Source organism: Rhineura floridana, chromosome 18, assembly GCF_030035675.1.
Source record: "Rhineura floridana isolate rRhiFlo1 chromosome 18, rRhiFlo1.hap2, whole genome shotgun sequence".
NCBI lineage: Eukaryota > Metazoa > Chordata > Lepidosauria > Squamata > Rhineuridae > Rhineura > Rhineura floridana.
The window spans coordinates 27456136-27476564 of NC_084497.1; the positions used below are offsets into that span (position 1 = coordinate 27456136).

The 20429-nt window shown below is 46.9% G+C and overlaps 1 protein-coding gene across 5 annotated transcripts in view; it reads right to left on the reverse strand.

Annotated features, from left to right (window-relative positions):
• Window positions 1-20429, reverse strand: part of MEGF6 (multiple EGF like domains 6) — a 177255-nt gene that overhangs the window by 91444 nt on the left and 65382 nt on the right. For all 5 annotated transcript variants that reach the window (XM_061600698.1, XM_061600697.1, XM_061600700.1 and 2 more), the window contains one exon: window positions 15905-16027. In XM_061600698.1, the coding sequence (XP_061456682.1) occupies window positions 15905-16027 (123 nt within the window). The remainder of the gene's footprint in view (window positions 1-15904; window positions 16028-20429) is intronic.

Consider the following 20429-nt stretch of genomic DNA (forward strand, 5'->3'; position numbering starts at 1 on the left):
TCTAAATGAAGAGCTGTTTGTCAAAAGAAGCTGCCTTATACAGACCATTGGTCCATCTAACTCAGTATTGTCTGAATTGACCGCAAGCAGCTCTCCGGGGTTGATTCCATAAAGGAAGCCATAGGCCTGAACTTACAAGATCTTCATGACAGATGCTCTTGCAGGTCACTGATTCATAGGGTCGCCATAAGTCGTAATCAACTTGAAGGCAACAACAACAAGCTCTCCAGAGTTTCAGACAGCGATTCTTTTCCACCCCTACCTGGAGATAGGGATGCCAGTGATTCCTCTGTGTCCTCTGGTACAGAGATGGCCCATCAACCTACCTTTCCAAAGAGGTGGAACTTTTGAGTCGGGTTCCCCTTATGGGAACCTAGAGAGCTACCTTATACTGAATCAGACCACTGGTCCATCTTGCTCAGTATTGCCTACACAAACTGGCAGGGGCTCTTCAGGGTTTCAGGCAGGGGGCATCCCCACCCCGACCAGGAGATGCCAGGGATTGAGCCTGGGACCTTCTGCAAGCAGCGCAGGTGCTCTACCACTGAGCTACAGGCTGCGGCATTTGGGATGACCCTGCTGGCTCCTCAACGTTCTTTTCATCTTGCCTTGACGAACAAGAACTGGCCTGCCCCACTTAGACCCAACTATCTACACTAACTCACGCGTGCAAAACAACCCTCAAGGGGGATCAACGAGTCATCTAGCCTCGTGGCCTTGAACCGTACGCATCTGACCCCACGCTTGCTCATTGTTGGTTGAGGCCATGCAGAGACGAGGGTACCTTGCCAAGAAAACTGGCTTTTGCATGCTATGTTCCCCGCGCTTCACTAAGCGCGCTACCCGCTTCACTCACGTTATGCAGGAAGGGATCTGACAAACCCTGCAGGGCGTGACCGCATGCACCGCACACGCCCAACGTGCAACATGTGGGCTTCCGCCAACGCTTGCCCCGGTGCACACCGACAAAGAACAGAGGATTTCTCTTTGGAAATATGAAGCCGTGCAGCAACCTGCCTCTGGAATGAATGCGTCAACAGCACAGCGAAAACACTGAACTTTGTTCCTTCTCCGTTTAACCATGCGAAGGTGGAACGTGCTCTTGGAACGATTTCTTCTTACAAAAAATAACAACAGCACTTGCAGGCGAGAGCCTGAAGTACAGGAGCCCCCACAGCTCTGTGGTTTGGAGCGTTCTGTCTTAATTGCACCAGTTAAACAGCCCCAGGTCTACTCTGGATATTTCCCTCTCCATTTCCATTGATTCAACTGAGCAAAAATACAGCTAGGACTGGTTTTATAGATCAGGGTGGGGAACTGCGGCCCAGGGGCTAAATACGTCTTTACAAGCCTTTCTAACTGGCCCATGGGACTCTGCCCGAGCCACTTCCACCCCCACCCCCAGCCACATCTCACCAGACCTGCTCTGTAACCTCAAGTGTGATAATGGCTCTTGCTTGCCTGAATGGAAAGATCACAGAATCATCGAATAGTAGAGTTGGAAGGGGCCTATAAGGCCATCAGGTCCAACCCCCTGCTCAATGCAGGAATCCAAATCAAAGCATTCCTGACAGGTGGCTATCCAGCTGCCTCTTGAAGGCCTCCAGTGTCGGAGAAACCACCACCTCTCTAAGTCATTGGTTCCATTGTCGTATGGCTCTAACAGGAAGTTTTTCCTGGTGTTCAGTCGAAATCTGGCTTCCTGCAACTTGAGCCCATTACTCCGTGTCCTGCACTCTGGGATGATCGAGAAGAGATCCCTGCCCTCCTCTATGTGACAACCTTTCATGTACTTGAAGAGTGCTATCCTATCTCCCCGCAGTCTTCTCTTCTCCGGGCTAAACATGCCCAGTTCTTTCAGTCTCTCCTCATAGGGCTTTGCTTCCAGTCCCCTGATCATCCTTGTTGCCCTCCTCTGAACCTGTTCCAGTTTGGCTGCATCCTTCTTGAATGAAAGGGAAGGTCCACAGCTCAGTGGCTGAGCATTTGCATTGCATGCAGAGGGTCCCAACTTCAGTTCCCGGCATCTCTAGGTAGGGCTGGGAGAAACTCTCTGCCTGAAACCATGGAGAGCTGCTGCCAGTCAGTGTAGACAACACTGAGCTAGATGGACCAGTGGGTCTGACTTAGTACAAGGCAGCTTGCTGTGTTCCTACACGTGCTTCAAAACCTCCGACTGTATATAGCCCGCTGTACAAAAGTAAGAATCGCATCTGTTGCTCTGCCCACTTTTGTCTCTGACCTGGCCCGTCAGTGGCTGCCGGTGGCTTCAGCACCTTGGGCAGTTCCTTGAAAGCTCAGACTAAAACCTGGAGCGGATTCCACTCTGCCACTGACATGGAGCCACCAGCCGCCCATCACGGACATGCATCCCCCAGAAAAAGGGGAAAAAATCCCCGTCCTTGTTATAGATGCAGGTTATAAAACTGCTGTCCTTATACAAATGGCAGGTGTGTGCAGGTGCATGGCAAGGCAAGGCACTCTCTCTCACACACACACACTTACTGCAGCTGCACAGCAAGGCTTTCCCATCCAGGAAATGAGGAAAGGGATCCCCTTCCTCCGGAGACTCCATAGCTCAGCAGGAGATCCCATACTTTGCATGCACAAGATCCCAGGATCAACCCAGAACCCTTGCCGACAGAACATCCCAGGTGATGCAGAAAGACATCAGCCCGAGATCTTGGGGAGCTTCACCATGAGCACTCGTATTTCACTGGCTCAGACCACTGAGTGATGAGTATTTGTTTGTCTGTTTATTGCATTTATATCTCACCCCTCCTCCCAGTAGCAGCCCAGACAGCAAACAAGAACATGATAAGCAAATAAACCAACCTTTCCTTTAGGCATGTATGCTAGAGGTACAACTGCTGACTGTTTTAAGTTCAGGGATCAGGAATCTCAGGCCTGGGGGCTAAATGCAGCCCTCCAGACCTCACTATCAGGCCCTGAAAACTCTCGCCATGGTCAAACCCTAACTGCTCCTGTTTTGCTCTCGCCTTGAGTCCTTGAACTCTGATCACGCTTCTTAAAGGCTGGATGGAGAAGAAAGGTAAAACCTGCATTCATTGTCCTGCTCACTTTTGCCTCTGGCCCTGCCCACCACTGTTGTGCGGCCCCCAGAAGGATGCCCAGAATGGAACACGTCCCTTGGGATGAAAAAAAAATGTCCTCCACCCTTGTTTTAGGGAAAACAAAAATAAAATTGCAAGGACAGAGAAAACAGCTGGCTCTTTGAGTTTCGTTAATGACATTGCAATGATCACGATGAGGTGTTTGAAACCAATACGCTGCCGTTTCTGTTCTCATTTTTATATGAGTGGGCCATCAAAACTTCCCAAGAATTTTTCCCAGCAGTCTCTTTGGAGAAAGACGTATTTTGTTACGGACTTTTCCCCCCTCCATCCTTCTCATCATGAATTATTTGCTCAGGAGTTTAAGCCAGCACGTGGAGCCCAGCAAGAAAACTCAATGTATTTTCCACCAAGTCTTTCAATGAACAATTAAAGGCAAACGCTGTTCCGCTGAGACATATACCACTCCGTTTAATCAGTCACAAAAGCTCTATTTGGTACTGAAAGAAATCAAAACCCAACCAACATGTCCACGCATCAGATACTGAAAAGAGAGGCTAAACTCCTTTTTGATTAATGCAACCTGTTGAAGGACATGATTAGCCATCTCACTAGAGGGGCAAATTGTTCTGTTATGATGCTGGAGGCTGGAGAGAGAGACAGCAATGAAGGAAGGGAGAAGGGCAAAGCATCCATAAGGATCCGGGTAAACTTCCGTCCCCCTTAGCTGGACTCAAACCAGTTCTGAATGGAGATGAAAGGTTCAGCCTCATTGACTCTCCAAATCCATTCATCGATTTGCAGGGCTCCCCTGTCAGAGTTGTCATCTGAGCGTTCCATGGCTTGACAAAAGCATGAATGCTTTCATTCACGCAACGGATCGTTCTTGTGTTACAGGGAAAAGGATACCTGTGGCAAGGATGGATGGGATCAGTTTATCGCCTTTCCATTCAGTGGCACCTCATTTTCATTCACAGTCCCAATCTACGGCCTATTTGCAACAAAATGTGTGCTTGAATACGTACAAAGATAGTACTGTTGGACTCATGCCCTACTTCCAGACTTCCCATTGGGGCATCTGGCTGGCCACTGTGAGAACAGGATGCTGGCCTCGACGGGCCTTTGGCTTCATCCAGCAGGGCTCCTCTAATGTATTTTTGGCCATATTTGTGACTGTATTTTCCTGAAATATACACTTTTTAAAAAACCACACAAGGACCGTTCAATCCAGCGTTCAGCTTTCAAGAGCAGCCAGTTAGATGTTTCCAGGAGATCACAGAGTCAACCTGGTGCTGCTTCTGCAAATTATAGAATCATAGAATAGTAGAGTTGAAGGGGCCTATAAGGCCATCAAGTCCAACCCCTGGTCAATGCAGGAATCCAAATCAAAGCATTCCCAACAGCTGGCTGTCAAGAGGCATGGTCGCTGTATTTAGCTACTGTGGGTAATAGCCACTGATAAAACTATCCTATCTCTCACTAATGTCTTCAATGGCAACGTTTTCTTTAAGCCGTCAAAGCTACTGCGACCAAGATATCTTGTTGGCATTTAATTTTGTAAATTAAGTTGTGGTTAGGGATGGGATCTGTTGGCTGTGATGGTTCAAAATAATTCCGTCAACCTAACAGGCTGGTATCGATTCGAGTTCATTCTTTGTCCGCCATCTGCTGTTTTACAGATCCATTTTTCCCCATCACCCAAAAACATTGATATTAATGTTGCTATTTTCAAAGGAAATATTGATATTTCAAACAGAAATATCGATAAATGAAAGAAAATATCGATACAATTATTGTTCTTAATAACAAGATTTCAGAGACAGATTTTTTTAAAGAACAAATCAATTTAAAAAACATGAAAAATCACACCATAAAAAACCAATCCACAATAACAAGAGAATAAGCGAATTAATGGAAGATTTGGTACCAACTCCAAATTGGGTGGAATTCTAGCACATCTCTAGTCGTGATGGAATGTTCTGCTAAATTACAGCCTATGGGCAACCCAGCCTTACACAAAGACACGACCCACAATCAAACAAAGCAACCCAGAACATGGAAAATACTAGGCAGCAAATTCAGAAGTGTAGAATCCTTTCATGATAGTCACAGCCACACCCCCTTATAAGATACAAATGTCTAAGATTATAGAATAATCTGGCCATATTTGAATACTGCTTTCTGCTTCTCTATCACTGTCACCATTGGACCGCCCTTTCTCACCGTCAAGAGATATTGCTTGAATGACTGGATTCAGTGTCTATACGTTATAATGCCTGCTGCCACCAAACTGCTTGATGATGTAGATGGGATGCTATCACCAGGATTCATGTCTTTTCTTCTTACAGAATTCTTAACCCTCCACAACTTGACTTTTTGAAGAAGGAATTAATAGGAGCTCCTTTCACTCTGATTGGCTCCAATCGGCAGGAAAGGAGAAGGAAGCAGGTGAGAAGACTCTTCTCGGTGGCTAACACATCCCCCTTTCATGCCAATTGGCTCATAAGATGCTGGAGACATAGGGACCCTGTTAGGACCCAGCTCCCAAAAAATGTAAAGGGTTTAAGACATCCCCCCCTCTGAGACCTGGACGACTACACTCCTGGTACTCGAACTGAGCGCCGGATTTGGCTGAATCCTAAATCCCCAACCAAGTTGAACCATTGTTGCATTGATCCAGGATTCATCCAGATGGGGTGGAGGCAGCCGTGGATCACCCCGGGTCAACGTGGAGCGATCCAAGGCTGTCAAAAGGGGGGGAGAAAAGACGTGCAGGCAGCCTGTGTGCATCTCCTCCTCTTCCCACAACCGCATGTTTCATTAGGGTTTTAACCCCTAATGCAAGGGCCTAAATTGGTTTGGGCTTCAGATTCGGGTTGGATTGGGGCTGCTCCAAAGCACTGGATCGGGGTCCCAAATGACACCAGAGGGGGCAGTACACACAGCACTAATTCAAATTCCTAATTAATCCTGTTGGGAGGAAGGGCGAGATAGAAATCAAATAATAAATAAATAAACTGCATTTTCCCACTGTTGCCAGCCCTGGCATAACGGTAGTGGGGAGGGGGAGAGAGCCCTGTGCTCTCTCACCGGAAAGGCCCTTGCAAGGGCCCTGTCAAGCACCCCATCAAACCCAGAGCTGGCTCCGGCTTGAACCCCCAGTGTTTGAGAGGGACAGGGCGGAGGGGCAACATGTTGGTGTGCAAGCCTCTTTTCTCAGAAGCAAAATTCACAAAGAAATATATAGTCAGCTTATTCTGAAATGTTTCATAACATTCTGTTACAGAGCAAAGAGCAGTCTCTCTTTCTCTCTAGGAACTGTAGACATTTCCGTGGTTTGATTTGGCCGCAGAAAAAAACCCAAACTGGAATGTGTGGTTTGGAGTGCAAAGGATATCGTTCTGAAATGTGGGACCGGTGAATGGGCTGGAGCCAGGATGAAGAGAGCAGTTCTAGGCTCCAAAATAAAATAGGCTGCCCGCTCTTAACCCCCATCCTGCCCCACCCTCAAGTTAGTTTTAGAAGGCTGATCCACATTAGAACATGCTTCTTAACCCTCCATAGGTCCTGCCTATTAATCAAAATGCTTATTATTATTATTATTATTATTATTATTATTAGAATTAGAATTAGAATTTATTACCCGCCCTTCATCCAAAGGTCCCAGGGTGGGTTACAACAGTTTTAAAACACATAATTAAAAACAGTTAAAAACAAGCTATAACAAATTGACTGCTACATTGTGTGTGCTTTTGGTTCATAATATTTCCTCAAACCAAAATATGACCCTAGAAGACGTAGAATCATTTCAGCAAAAAGAATCAGAGAATCATAAAATGATAAGGCCATCAACAGGGCTGGCTCGAAAGGGCAGCCAGGTGGGGCCCTGGCCAAGGGCCCCTCATTATCGTGGTGGAGTAGCGCTCCCCTTCCACGGCAGGCTCCCTACTGCTGATCACAGGGAAGGAGCTGCCTGCCCGCTCACCAGCCCACCTATGCCCACCCAACTACGCCCGCCCAGTCGCCCTCCAACCCCGCCCGCTTACTGCTCGCCCTTCCCCCACCCACTCGCCCTCCCCCCTGCCTGCTCACTCACTTGCTCTCTCCTCCCGTTCGCTCACCCTCCCCCTGCCCCCACTTGCTCACTCACGTACTGTCCCGCCCCCCTCGCTCACCCTCCCGCCTGCAAGCTTGCTCACCAACCTCTTGTGGGAGTGAATGCCATAGTCTAACTATGTACTGGGAGAAGAAATGCTTTCTTCAGCCTCCCCTGAATCTTCCAGCATTGAGCATCTTTAGATGTCCCTGAGTTCGTGTTTATTTATTTATTTTTTATTTGATTTATATCCCGCCCTTTCTCCTAGCAGGAGCCCAGGGCAGCAAACAAAAGCACTAAAAACACTTAAAAACATCATAAGAACAAACTTTAAAACGCATTAAAACAAAACATCTTCAAAAACATTTCTTAGAAAAACTTTCAAAACATAGTCAAAGATTTTTTTAAAAATTGAATCTTAATCTTTAAAAGCAATTTCAACACAGATGCAGACTGGGATAAGGTCTCTGCTTAAAGAGCTTGTTGAAAGAGGAAGGTCTTCAATAGGCGCCCAAAAGATAACAGAGATGGCGCCTGCCTAATATTTAAGGGGAGGGAATTCCACAGGGTGGGTGCCACCACACTGTGTTATGAAAGAAGGATAAAAATGCCCCCCATCCAATTTCTTCACACCATGCATAATGTGACATAGCTTCATCAAGTCCCACCCTATTTTCTTTAAAAAAAACCCACCTTCCCTCATAGGGAAGTTGCTCCGACTCCCTCAGCACCCTCAAAAGTGCTCCTCATTTTTTGACAGCCTGCCTACACATGCTGATGCTGGAAGGTACCCCCCCCCACTTCAAAGAACATCTGAAGATCTCACCAATTGGATGAAATCTGCTTTTCTGGCAAGGAGGCTCAGAGAGAAAGCAGCACTTTCTGGAACGAAATGGTCCACAGCTATTGTGTTTGGCCTAGCTGTGGGCTTCCTTCTCACCTAATTTCATTCAGCTGACAAAGCTCTGGAAGGAGTTGGTTTAAATTTGGCAACCTCTTCAATAATTCCCGAGAAGCCATAATATCTTCCCTTGGACCCGATTGCCAGGCTATTCATCAGCTATTTCAAAGCCTGCTGACAATTCATTAGCTTATAAGCCTAAAGGAATTTCACCGGGGCTGTCCCCTTCCCACAGACCTGTCCCAATGTGTTAATATGTTCTTACAAAGTGCCCCCCCCCGGTGTGTGAAGGATGATCGCCAAAAATACACATAAATTAAAGAGAGAGAAATTTGGCAGAGTTGTAAACTAGCCTCCTGGCTCAGGAGGTAAAGAAACAAATTCTCAAGTTCATCTGGGGCATCGGGAGGAATCTCTGAGGGCAGGTTCCTGCCACTGATCAGGCAGCAGGAACCCAGGCAGATCTCTTCGCCCCCAACCAGAATATTTACACTACAAGCATAAACCCGCCGGAAAGCAATTTAATTGCCATGCCTTCCCTGGTGAAAAAACAAGAGGATTTTCATTTGAGGGTGGAGGAGCAACCCTTTTTAGAAAGGCGACAACAGAAGCCCTCCAAGGGCCTTCCAAATTAAGAACCAAACGCCTGGGAGAAGAGAAACATTTTTGCCTGGCTCCTAAAGGTGGATAATGATGGCGCCAGGCGTACCTCTCTGGGGAGAGCGTTCCACAAACGGGGCCACCACTGAGAAGGCCCATTCTCCTGTTGCCATTCTCCGCACCTCCTTCAGGGGGGGCACAGGAAGAAGGGCCTTCTTCACTGGGACATCTGCTTCCCACTTGGGAGGGTTTTCACTCCTCCAACCCCCTTGAAACCATCTGAATTTGGCTAGGCCAAACTGTGCGGTCCAGCTCAGCCCTACTTGTTTTGGTAGTTCTGGGTGGTGAGAGAGATGAATTAGTTGATCATTATGAGGTGATCCCAGGGACGGCTGTGAAACCAGTCTGGATGAAGCACCTCCTTCTTCCCCCTCCTCCCGATCACACCAATGAGAAACTGAGAAAAAAACGACACTGATAAAATTCATCCATCCCTAGTCAAAACTGCCACAGTACAACTCTGTGGGAAGACAGGTAGTTGCAATGGCATAATATTTGGAAAGGAAGATCAAGACTTGTTCTTGTATGAGCGCATCCCATGCTAGTTCAGCTGGTTCTTTGGGTGGGACGCCCAGTCTGTTCCTCATTCTTTCGGCCCATCAATCTCCACCTTATTAGTAGTCCTAATTCCCTAGGGAAATCTATCAGCAGGCAATTGAATAATTTTTGCAGATCTTATTTTAAGCTTCCTCTGAAATCCCTCAGGTGTTTCAGCTGAGCAGGAACATCCACACTTACCTTGAATGCTTTGCTCTAGGCAAAATTTTGCAGCATCTGCCAAACCCCGTGCAATTTTTGCATGAACATCAACGTGCAGCATCCCCAGGTAGTTCTGGGAATGTCCCTGCCTGAAACCCTGCAGAGTCGCTGCCAGTCAGTGTAGGCAATAGAGAGCTAGGTTGACCAATGGTCTGACTCGGTGTAAGTGACAAACTGGAACAGGTTCAGAGGAAGGCAACAAGGATGATCAGGGGACTGGAAACAACGCCCTATGAGGAGAGACTGAAAGAACTGGGCATGTTTAGCCTGGAGAAGAGAAGACTGAGAGGAGATAGGATAGCACTCTTCAAGGTTGTCACATAGAGGAGGGCCGGGATCTCTTCTCAATCGTCCCAGAGTGCAAGACACAGAATAATGTGCTCAAGTTGCAGGAAGCCAGATTTCGGCTGAACATCCGGAAAAACTTCCTGTTACAGCCATACGACAATGGAACCAATTACCTAGAGAGGTAGTGGGCTCTCTGACACTGGAGGCCTTCAACAGGCAGCTGGATAGCCACCTGTCAGGGATGCTTTAATTTGGATTCCTGCACTGAGCAGAGGGTTGGACTTGATGGCCTTATAGGCCCCTTCCAACTCTGCTATTCTATGATTCTATGAGCTTCCTGTATTCCTAATCTCAAGATATATGCAACTAGATTTTCTGAGAAATTTTCGGCTCTGGAATCTATTCAAAACACTTTTATGAGAGCTGTTTTAGCTGTTTCTACCTGTATACCTAGTTTTATTTTGAGACTAGAAACGGGATTGCAATCTGTTGAATCACGAATTTGGGCCCTTAAAATAAATGCGTGGTTAAAACTGATTTTTGAGCCAAAAGGTCTTTCCCCTTTTATTTTAGTCGATGATTTTAATTCAATATGGGAAAAGCAGATTTTAGATAAAATAGCTAATTTGGGCTTCTCTGTCCCGATAATTCTAAAAATGGGCCTTGACACAGCCCGAGTGGTCATCTGGCAACGCATCAAAGACATAGATTTCCAACACCATTTGATGCTTGTAAGAAAACATAGGTACAATCCTAGATGTTTTTCTCCCATGCCCTATCTAACGGATTTGACACTCCCTAAGTATCGAAGGGCTTTTACTCTGGTGAGGACGAATACTCTCCCCTCTGCCCTTTTAGAGGGCAAGTTTAATAAAGTCCCATACAGTGATAGAATTTGCCCTTGTGGCGAAGGTGAAACTGAAACCAATGTGCATGTTCTATTGAGATGCCCTTTTTATCGTGATCTAAGGCAACAGCTAATTTCCCCTATTTTAATTTCCTTCCCAGGTAGACCAGAATCCTTTTATGCTGATTATTTATTGGGAGATTACTCTCCACAAGTTACATATAAAGTCGCCAAATATATTGCGGCTTCTATTTCTTGTAGGAAGGTACAGGTCAAATGCTTGTAAAATCTTGATTGGATGTACTATTTCTAAATTTTATTGCATTTTATTGGTTTTTATTTTTTGTATTCTATGTATCTGGTCAATGACTGAAATAAATTGTTGTTGTTGTTGTTGCAACTAGATTTGATTATCTGGTGTCTAAATTTAGAGGTTGCTCAAGGGAAAAGGGGAAAAGCCTACCTGTTTAGAAAACAGAGAAGTCTGATTAAGAAACACACACGCGCGCTACAGCATTATCCAATTGAGGAAACTGGTGGCCTTGAGGTGTGTTTATTGCCTACGCTAAGAGGAAGAAAAGGTTCTAGTCTGTTTAGCAGTAACATCTTGATTCGAAGAGATTAGCAGCTTGGCCGTTCTTTAACGGTGCCATGCTAAAGCCTTTGGAGGTCTCGGATAAACAACCAGGACAGGAAATGTTACACATACCACTTTCAAGCTATGTGCTACAATGAATTCCAGACAGATCTGCAAAGCCCCTGCCTCGTTTTATAGGTGCACAAGGAAGGCGCTAGCTGAGAACGGAATAAGCAGAGCCCCCTTTCTAATCCCAAGCACCATCATTTTTATCTTTCTTTCCCGGAGTTTCAGTTTCAAGTAAAGAGGGCAATGACCCCATCTTTTATAGGCAAGGGTTTAACAGTCTGAAAAACTCTATGGGGCACACCTTCCTGGGGAAAGTGTTCCACAGCAAAGGGACCACCACTGAAAAGGCCCTTTCTTGTGTTGCCACCCTCCGAGCCGCCCTTGAAGGAGGCACACAAAGAAAGGCTTCTGATGATGAATGCAGGGTCCGGGTCGGTTCATATGGGGGGAGGGCAGCCCTTGAGGTATCAAGATCCTGAGTCGCAGAAAGCTTTATAGGTCAAATGCAGCACTTTGAGTTGAGCCTGGAAACTGTTATATGTGCTGACCAACTTAACAATCTCCAGTCAACGATCTCCACCAAATTCTGCACCAGCTGCCGTTTCCAGATGGTCTTCAAAGGCGGCACATGTAACAGTTAGTTTCCAGGATGTACAGTATGCTAGATTCTACACCCACTTACCCTCCTCTCTCCGTCCTCCATCTAGGCGAGCAAGAGGTATCATCAGAATTCACGGACACATGCCCGCCAGAGAAGGGGTGCGGCTGAGGAGGGAGGGGAGAAAAGAGTCCCGAGGGCCAGACAGAGAGGTGTAGAGGGCCGCGCTTGGGTTCCCCACCCCTGGTTTAACTGGAGAGGCTGCAGACTGAGCTTGGACCCATCTGCCTGCAAAGGAGGAACTCTTCCACTGAGCTCTGGCCCCTTGCACCTACCTGGAGTGCAGCCTTAACTCCCTCATCCGTTCAAAAACCTCTCCAGTTGGCAAGAACGGCCTTCGGGGGGGAAGCCAGCCAAGACCAAGTTCAGGGGAGAGGGGGGAACAAAGGCTTCTGAGAAATCCCCAAATGATTTGAACACAGAAATCTGGAAGCCTTTCTGAGCTTGCGACTAAAGATCCCCGCTGCCCAGCCAATGCCGCCTGGCTCTCACTCGGGACCTATCTACACCCCCTGGAAGCAGCAGCCATGGAAAAGATTCCTGGCCGCCGTCTCCGAGGAGCCCAAGAGTGGAAAGCATTAAAAAGGCCATCAGCAGAGCTGTCATCCTCGCAGCTTAATGGGAATCAGATTTAATTTTCTTTGAGCCCTTTCCCTTTTGTTTTTCTTTTTGCAACCATCAAATACAAACAAGCTCTTGGATCTGCTCCAGTCTTAAAACTGGAAGAATTGACACTAAGCCCTTTGCTACCTCCCCAAGCAATAATTTGCACAGAGTGGTCCATAAAAGAATCTCAAGGCTGGATGGAAGACACCGTCTCCTAAATTGTGAGAAGACTGCTGAGCAGTGGCGTAGTGGCAAATTCAGAAGTGCAGGGTCCTTTCATGTTAGCCACAGCCATGCCCCCTCCCCTTTTTGCCGTGGAATTGAGAACGAGATCCTTGCTAATGCCTTCTCCCACAACAACAGCTATCCCTAAAAAACTTCAGGGCAAAGAAAGAAAGAATCAACATGGAGACTTTTGAGATCAAAGCATTCTTTTGCACAACATCTGAAAACCAAACGGCATCCCGGGGGTTGGGGCTGATGTTCCCCAGCCTCCCACTGCTGTCACTGCGCGGCTGTTTGTTTAAGAGGAACTTCAAACAGGAGGTCTGCTGCAATCCAGTGTCATTGAAAGCATGACAACGATTGTCCATCATGTCAAAATGCCCAGAGTGTCCGTCTTTGAACCCACACGCACACTACAGATTCCCAACAAAACAGTGAATTCCATTCCCACTCTGGAAGCCCACCAACCCATCCACAACCTCTGTCCGTACTCCCTACCCATACCTAGCCAACAACTCAGTCATACATCTTAACATCACGCCTTCTGAAAAAGTCCGGATGATTTTGATTCAAGATCCAACAAGATTTCTATTTTAACAAAACTCAAAGCAACAAGGATGCATGGTCACAATGCACTCTATGTGGGGCTACCCTTGAGGCTGATCCAGTGGCTACAGCTATTGCAAAACATGGCAAGTAGGCTGCTTGCAGGGGCAAATTCCAGCCAGCGTATTTATTTTATTACATTTATATCCCACATTTCCTCCAAGGATCTCAAAGTGATGTACGTGGTTCTCCCTGTCCCCATTTCATCTTCCCAACAACCCTGTGAGGGAGGTTAGGCTGACTGAGAGACAGTAATTAGCCCAAGGTCACCCAATGAGTTTCATGGCTGAGTGGGGATTCGAACCCTGGTCTCCCAGGTCCTAGTCCAACCCTCTAACCACTATGCCACACTGTCTCTCCATGCTTAAACACCTTGTTACGACACCTTGTGTGAACGTGGGACCTGCTGCCCGCAAAGCAGATGCTCTGCCACTCATTAGCAAATTACTGTTTATGCAACAATGGTAAGACTACAAAGCCCTCTATGGAACTGAGAGGGAACTATCAAAAAAGATCCAGAGCCGATATAATTTTAAATATACACGATATGGGTAGAGCAAACAGGACCAGCTGGGATACGACCGGATAGATTTTTCCATAGAAATATGCCGCTCTGATAAACGGCTTATGAGTAGGGATGCACACAGAACCATACAGTTGCAAATTCTGGTATGAACTGGTGTGATCTCTTTCTTTCTTTGTTTCTTTCTACAGTAGGGCCCCGCTAATACGGCGGGTTAGGGACCAGGCCCCTGCCGTAAAGCGGAAATCGCTGTAAAGCAGGGCCCCATAGACTATAATGGGCCGCATCGCACGAAAATGACGTCAAAATGGCACATGATAGAAAAAACCCACCGTATTAGCGGAACAAGCGCTGTAAGAGCGGGGCCTTTCCCTAATTGAAAACCGCCGCATGAATGAAGTGCCATAAAGCAGAACGCCATAAAGCGGGGCCCTATTGTATCTATTGATCTATCCATCTATCATCCCACCCTTCCTCCCAGAATGAGCCCTTGACTGATATATGGATCGAAACATAGATATCCATCAGTTTTCATGTTTCCTGGGCATTAGGATGCAACTCTTGGTTAAAAATAAAAATAGAATAACACTCCTTAAAGTTTTGTATTTGAAAGAAAATAGAAGAACATTAGTCCATCTAGCTCAGTATTGCCTACACGGACCGGCAGCAGATCTCCAGGGTTTAAGACATAGGTCTACCTCAGCCCTACTTGGAGATGCTGGGGACTGAAGCTTGGACCTTTTACATGCAAAACAGATGTCCTACCAGTGAGAAATGGGTATTTAAATGTGTATCTTCACATGGCTTGAAAAAACGCATATTGATGTGCAAATGGGACAGAGTTATGGGTGAAGACACGAAAAAGTGATATGCATCACAAATAGACCAATTTGTCCATCCCTAAAGATGTCATTCCTTTTGGGGATTCTCTCAGTCACCTAACCGGAAGAAACACAAGAAAAATTCCTAGGTCTAACATACTTTGGGACCAACTGATTTTTTTATATGGTAAAGTCAACAAATGCCGACGATGAAGTCACCAAACCAGACGGCCGAACACTGTAAAGTATCTCCAGACTGTGACTCACCATGTCACGGCACAAGCAGCTTCCACAGATTTTTCAGGATGTGGTTGATGAGTTGTGATCTGTACACGTGCTGAAGTTTCAGCAGACCAGTCTAGTTTTTTTTCCTGGCCTCATGTTAGATGCAGAGTTAAATACGGGCCCGTGAATAAAGGCGTCCATAAGTCATCAGCTCAAACAATGAAACAGTTCAGGGGTGGGGGACTTTTTGGAACCTGAGGGCCACATTCCCTTCTAGGCAACCTTCAGGGGGCCGCATGTCAGTGGTGGCTATGGCCAGAAGCCATGCAAAAAGGCTCACGGAGGGTGTGAAGCAGGCTAGTGAGGAATGTGTCCTCGGGAGAGGGAGAGTGGCCTAGGGAGACATTCAAGGCACAGACAGAGAGGAATGAGGGCTGCATTCTGCCTGTGAGCCTGGGTTTTCCCATTCTAGGAACATATGTGGATAACGATTTATACATTGTTGCGAGCTTCGCTGTCCTATGGAGAGATTTTTATTTTTTGGGGTGCTGTGGCATCTAGGCTTCTCATGCTACGAGCACGCTTCCCTGCCATCAACCAAGATGGCGGCAGGGGCATCAGCACCTTAGGGAAACCTTGGCCACCATCTTGGTTGATGGCAGGCTTGCACCCACAGCTCAACCAGCATTTAAGTCAAGGGAGAGGTAGGTGGGGCATGCAGGCGGGTGTCACAGGCCTGTGCAGCAGTAGTGGGGTGACTGGGAGCTCCCTCTCATGATCCGCTGCAGGGTCGCGAGGCAATGCTGCTGCAGGAGGGAGCACTACCCACGCACCATAAGGAGGGACCTCTGGTGCACCCTCATCACCGGGCACAAAGGCCCATTCTTCAAATAGATGCAGAACCATAAAATCAACCATCAAAACACACCCAAGGCCACAGTGATTTGCCCAACAGATTGTCATTATTACCTTCACACGTCTTTCCATCGTCCTTCAGCGTTGACCCTTCAGGACACTTACAGTAGAAACTCCCAATTGTGTTACAGCATTGAGACTCACAGCCGGCATTCCCAGCTTCACATTCATTCACATCTGTGGGTATAGAAAAAAAAGAGAGGAAGAAAATTCAGTGGTCCCCCTGATCATAGAATAGTAGATGGAAGGGAACTATGAGGCCATTGACTCCAACCCTCGGCTCAATGATATTTGATGCTGGTTTCCATTCAATCTGTTAGCCATGTCTAACCATGCATGCTAGCCCTGTCCCCGAATCAGACCATTGGCCTATCCAGCTCAGTACTGTCTACACTGACTGGCAGCAGCTCTCCAGGGTTTCGGGCAAGAGTCTTTCCTAGCCCTCCCAAGAGATGCCATTGGGAACTGAACCTTTCTGCGTGTGAAATAGGTGCTCTACCACTGATGTACGGTCCTTCCCCAAAACATAGGAAACTGTCTTATATTGAGTCAGAGAATTGGTCTAGTTCAGTACTGTCTGAAAGATGTCTGGTGATGGAATTCCTTGTGGACTTTGATCTTTGTGAATTCTGATATGAACCGACTTGATCCATGCCTCCCTTGGGGAAGAATGTAGCTCAGTGGTAGAGCATCTGCCTTGTATGCAGAAGGTCCCAGGTTGTCAGAGGCAGCATGCTTCTGAAAAGCAGTTGCCGGAAGCCTCAGGAGGGGAGAGTGTTCTTGCACTCGGGTCCTGCTTGCGGGCTTCCCCCAGGCACCTGGTTGGCCACTGTGAGAACAGGATGCTGGGCTAGATGGGCCACTGGCCTGATCCAGCAGGCTCTTCTTATGTTCTTATGTTCTTAATCCCCCAAAAGGACAACAGAGACAGCGCCTGCCCAATATTTAAGGGGAGGGATTTCACAAGGGTAGGTGCCACCACACTAAAGCCCCAATTCCTATATTGTGCAGAGCGGATCTCCTGATGGAATCTGCACCTCCAGAGCGCAGTGATCAACTGGGTATATAAATTGTCTAAACAAATAAAATACCTTTTAAAACACCTATTTAAATACAAGCTTTCATAAAGCTTTTCGTTCTTTCAAAAATGCAAATAAATACAGAAAACAGGATAGAATGGACTTTGAGATGAACAGATGCGAAAATAACAAGGAGTGAAAACATTCACGCATCCCTATTCTTAAATTCAAGGACACAAGCCTTCAATTTCCCACGTCGAGAAAAGCAGGCAAGTCTTACTCCTCATATCCAGGAAACTCAACGCACTTTTGGAAGAACAAGGAACCAGAAAGGAACCAGAACTTCTCTCCCCTTGTACTGAAATTTCCCTGCTTAACAAGTAGGACATGTTCTGAGTTCCAAACAAGCCCTCCAGGGCATGCATTGCAATCATACATTAGCGCCACCCACCCACGTCATCCTTCAGGTTGTCTTCCAAAAGTTTGAAGGCAGCTGTGTGAAGCAGGGTCTCCCAGAACATTTTAGAACCATCTAAGACCCTGTAAGACAGGCCACTGTGATGCTCTGCAGATATTTTAGACTCCATCTCGCACATCCCTAATCCAAAGCGTTGACCTCAATCCCACCCAGATGTTTCAATCAGGGATTTCCAAGTTCACCAGGAGAAGCTCAGTGGCATCTGCTTTGCCAGGAGAAAGTCCCCCAAGTTCAACCCCTGACATCTCCATCTCCGGGAAAGGCTGGGAGAGACCCCTGCTCTGAAATCCTGGAGAGCCGCTGTCAGTCAGTGCAGACATTATCAAGCTAGAGAGACCAACGATCTGACACGGAGTAAGGCAGGCTCTTGTCCAGAGGTAATCAACGACAGCCTGATGTGGCTAGGTGGGATTTCAGATTAAATAGGCTGCAACCAACGGTGGGGGAGCAAGCCCACTTCTTATAGAGGACCATCATGCCCCAACAAAACTCTCAAGACTGAGCGAAGCTGCCATTTTGGAATCTGGAGGGTGGATGGTTGAAGGGGAGGGTGCAGGGATGCTCCATTTGGCTTCCAGTGGTGGCCCCTTCCCCTGCAACTGCAACCAGAGGGGCTTTTTTGCGGGGAGTGGGGGGTTGTAACTTCATGGCAGAGCATCTGATCTGCATGCAGAAGGTCCCAAGTTCAGTCCCTGGCATCTCCAGGCTGGGTGACACCCTTACCTGAAACTCTGGATGGCTGCTGCCGGTCAGTGTCGACAGTACTGAGCTAGGTGCAGTGGCCAAATCCCCCAATGCAGACCATGCACTGATGACCTTCAAACCCTGTTGTTCCCCCACCCAAGAAACTCAAATAACATTGACAATATCTCAGGGCAGTGTCCACCATAAAAGGTATTTGTCAAGTGCCTCAAGCAAATTTGTCCAAAAACAGAAGGATGCAAACCAACAATTAGTTTAATGAGCACCTTCTCTGGCCTTTCCACTCTTGTTTTTGGTAGATTTCTGCCCCCTGGTGGCAGATCGTAAAAAAAAAGGCTGCACAAGCCTCTTTGCTGTCCTCGCCATGTTAAACTGAATGAATCTTGGCCCTGTAAGAACAGAACTCGGTTATAACTAATTACACTTCTCTCCCATTGCATTGTTTTATCTCAGTCTTCACGTATGGATGACTGGGAGAGAAAATGGAGTCCAGAACCAAAGCGGCATGTTGTTTTCTCTGAGTCAAACGGAATGTAAACAGAAGCTACAGCGGCCTTAGCTCAGACACTCAAACCACAAGGAGGGGATCTTCAAGGTGCCACACCAGCAAACGGCAGAAGGTTAAGAACAATAACGTTATTTATTGAAGCCCAACGCGTCCGCAATTCCCAGAATTCCCTGGGAACAGGGGTTGATTATTAAACCACTCGGGGCACTGTAGCTCTGTTAGGGGAAGAGGGTGTCTCCTCTCGGCACCCTTCACACACTACACTTCCCATCATTCTTTGGGGGAAGCCATGACGGCTTAAAGTGGAATATTAGTGCAATAAATGTCTGGTGTGAATGTGGCCATGGTCCTATTGTGCTCCTATATCCCTCAGCCAATCGCCTGCATGCCATGAACAGCCTTAGATGCCAATCACACAGAAGAATTCTCTTCAACCCTCCACGATTGTTCAGAGAGCCATAAAACACGCGGCTGTAATTCAGTCCAGACGTCAGGCCCTGAGATTTATTTATGTATGTGGGGAATGCAAAGGGAAAGGGCCCTCTGTGGGGGATCCAGTAAGGTCCTGGAGTTCAAGGGGGGTGCGGGGAGGGAGGAGGAGAGGAAAGAAATCAAATCCTTTGTGGGGGGCTGTTAACTAAGCTTTCAAAAGCATCAGCATTTGAAAACCTAGCTGAGAACCTGTATCTTGGAGTGGGGAACTTGTGACCATCCAGATGTTGTTTGGACTCCAACTCCCATCATCCTTGGCCATCGGCCATGCTGGCTGGGGCTGATGGGGGATGGAGTCCAACAACATCTAGGATGGTCAAAGGTCCCCCATCCTTTGTCTACTCAAATTGCTACTGGCTCTCTACTACCTTCTATTTCCCATCACTTGTTACCGCATTCTTTTTGAAACTGGAAACAAATCCACACCGTTGTTTCCAATGCTAGACTTACTCAGAGTAGACCCATTGCAGTTAATTGAAAGAGCTAATTTAGGATCTAATAATAATAATAATAATAATATTGTTGTCCACCTCTCTCCTGGAATATGGGTCCCGAGGCAGATTACATAAATTTAAAAATACAAAACATACATAAAACCATACAGATTTAAAAATGACAAAACATACATAAACAAACCCATGAAATCCTCAAAAATACTAGTATAATGGCATGAAGGGGTAGAAATTTAACTAAACGCTTGCATAGAAAGATGGCTCTTCAGCAGGAAGAGGAGGGATCTATTTTCAGCGGATCTATTGTGAGTAGACCTTGGTTGGTAACTCCCCAGAAAAACTCTGGCACAACTTGCCATTGTCCCATTGGGTTTAACGAAGCAGAATGGATGATCTACAGTCCTTTATATATGGAACATGAACACACCAACCCTTCCACCGAACAGATCCTTGGGTTTCTGTTTTCCGACATTTTGAAAACCCTGCTCAGGTTCAAGGAAAGGTCTGGATTCCGAAACCTTTCCAGGTGAATCATGTTGAGTGGGAGAAAGCTTTCCAAAATAAAGCAGAACTCTCTGCAACTCCACTTGCTCCCTAAAGCAACGTTGCCCTTGAACAAATGCCAGGGTTTTACATCACACGCACCCCCCCCAAAAAAAGAACAAAAGTTTAGAGAATTCTTCGTCCAGACCTTTAACAGTGGGATATTATTATTTTTTTGCAAGCAACCTTCACAAGCGAGCGTCGCTTTTTGGGCGACAGTGTGATTAATGATGTTTGCTCAAAAGCTGCAGAGAGACGGGTGTAGGCAGCCCACTGCAGTGCCAAGGGGTCAAGGCCACGATCCTCGATGGCCAGAGCGCCGCTGGGGGAAGAAGCGTGCTCGCCGCCCGAGGTGTTTGGAAAGCCGTTTTTCACAGCCGACCAC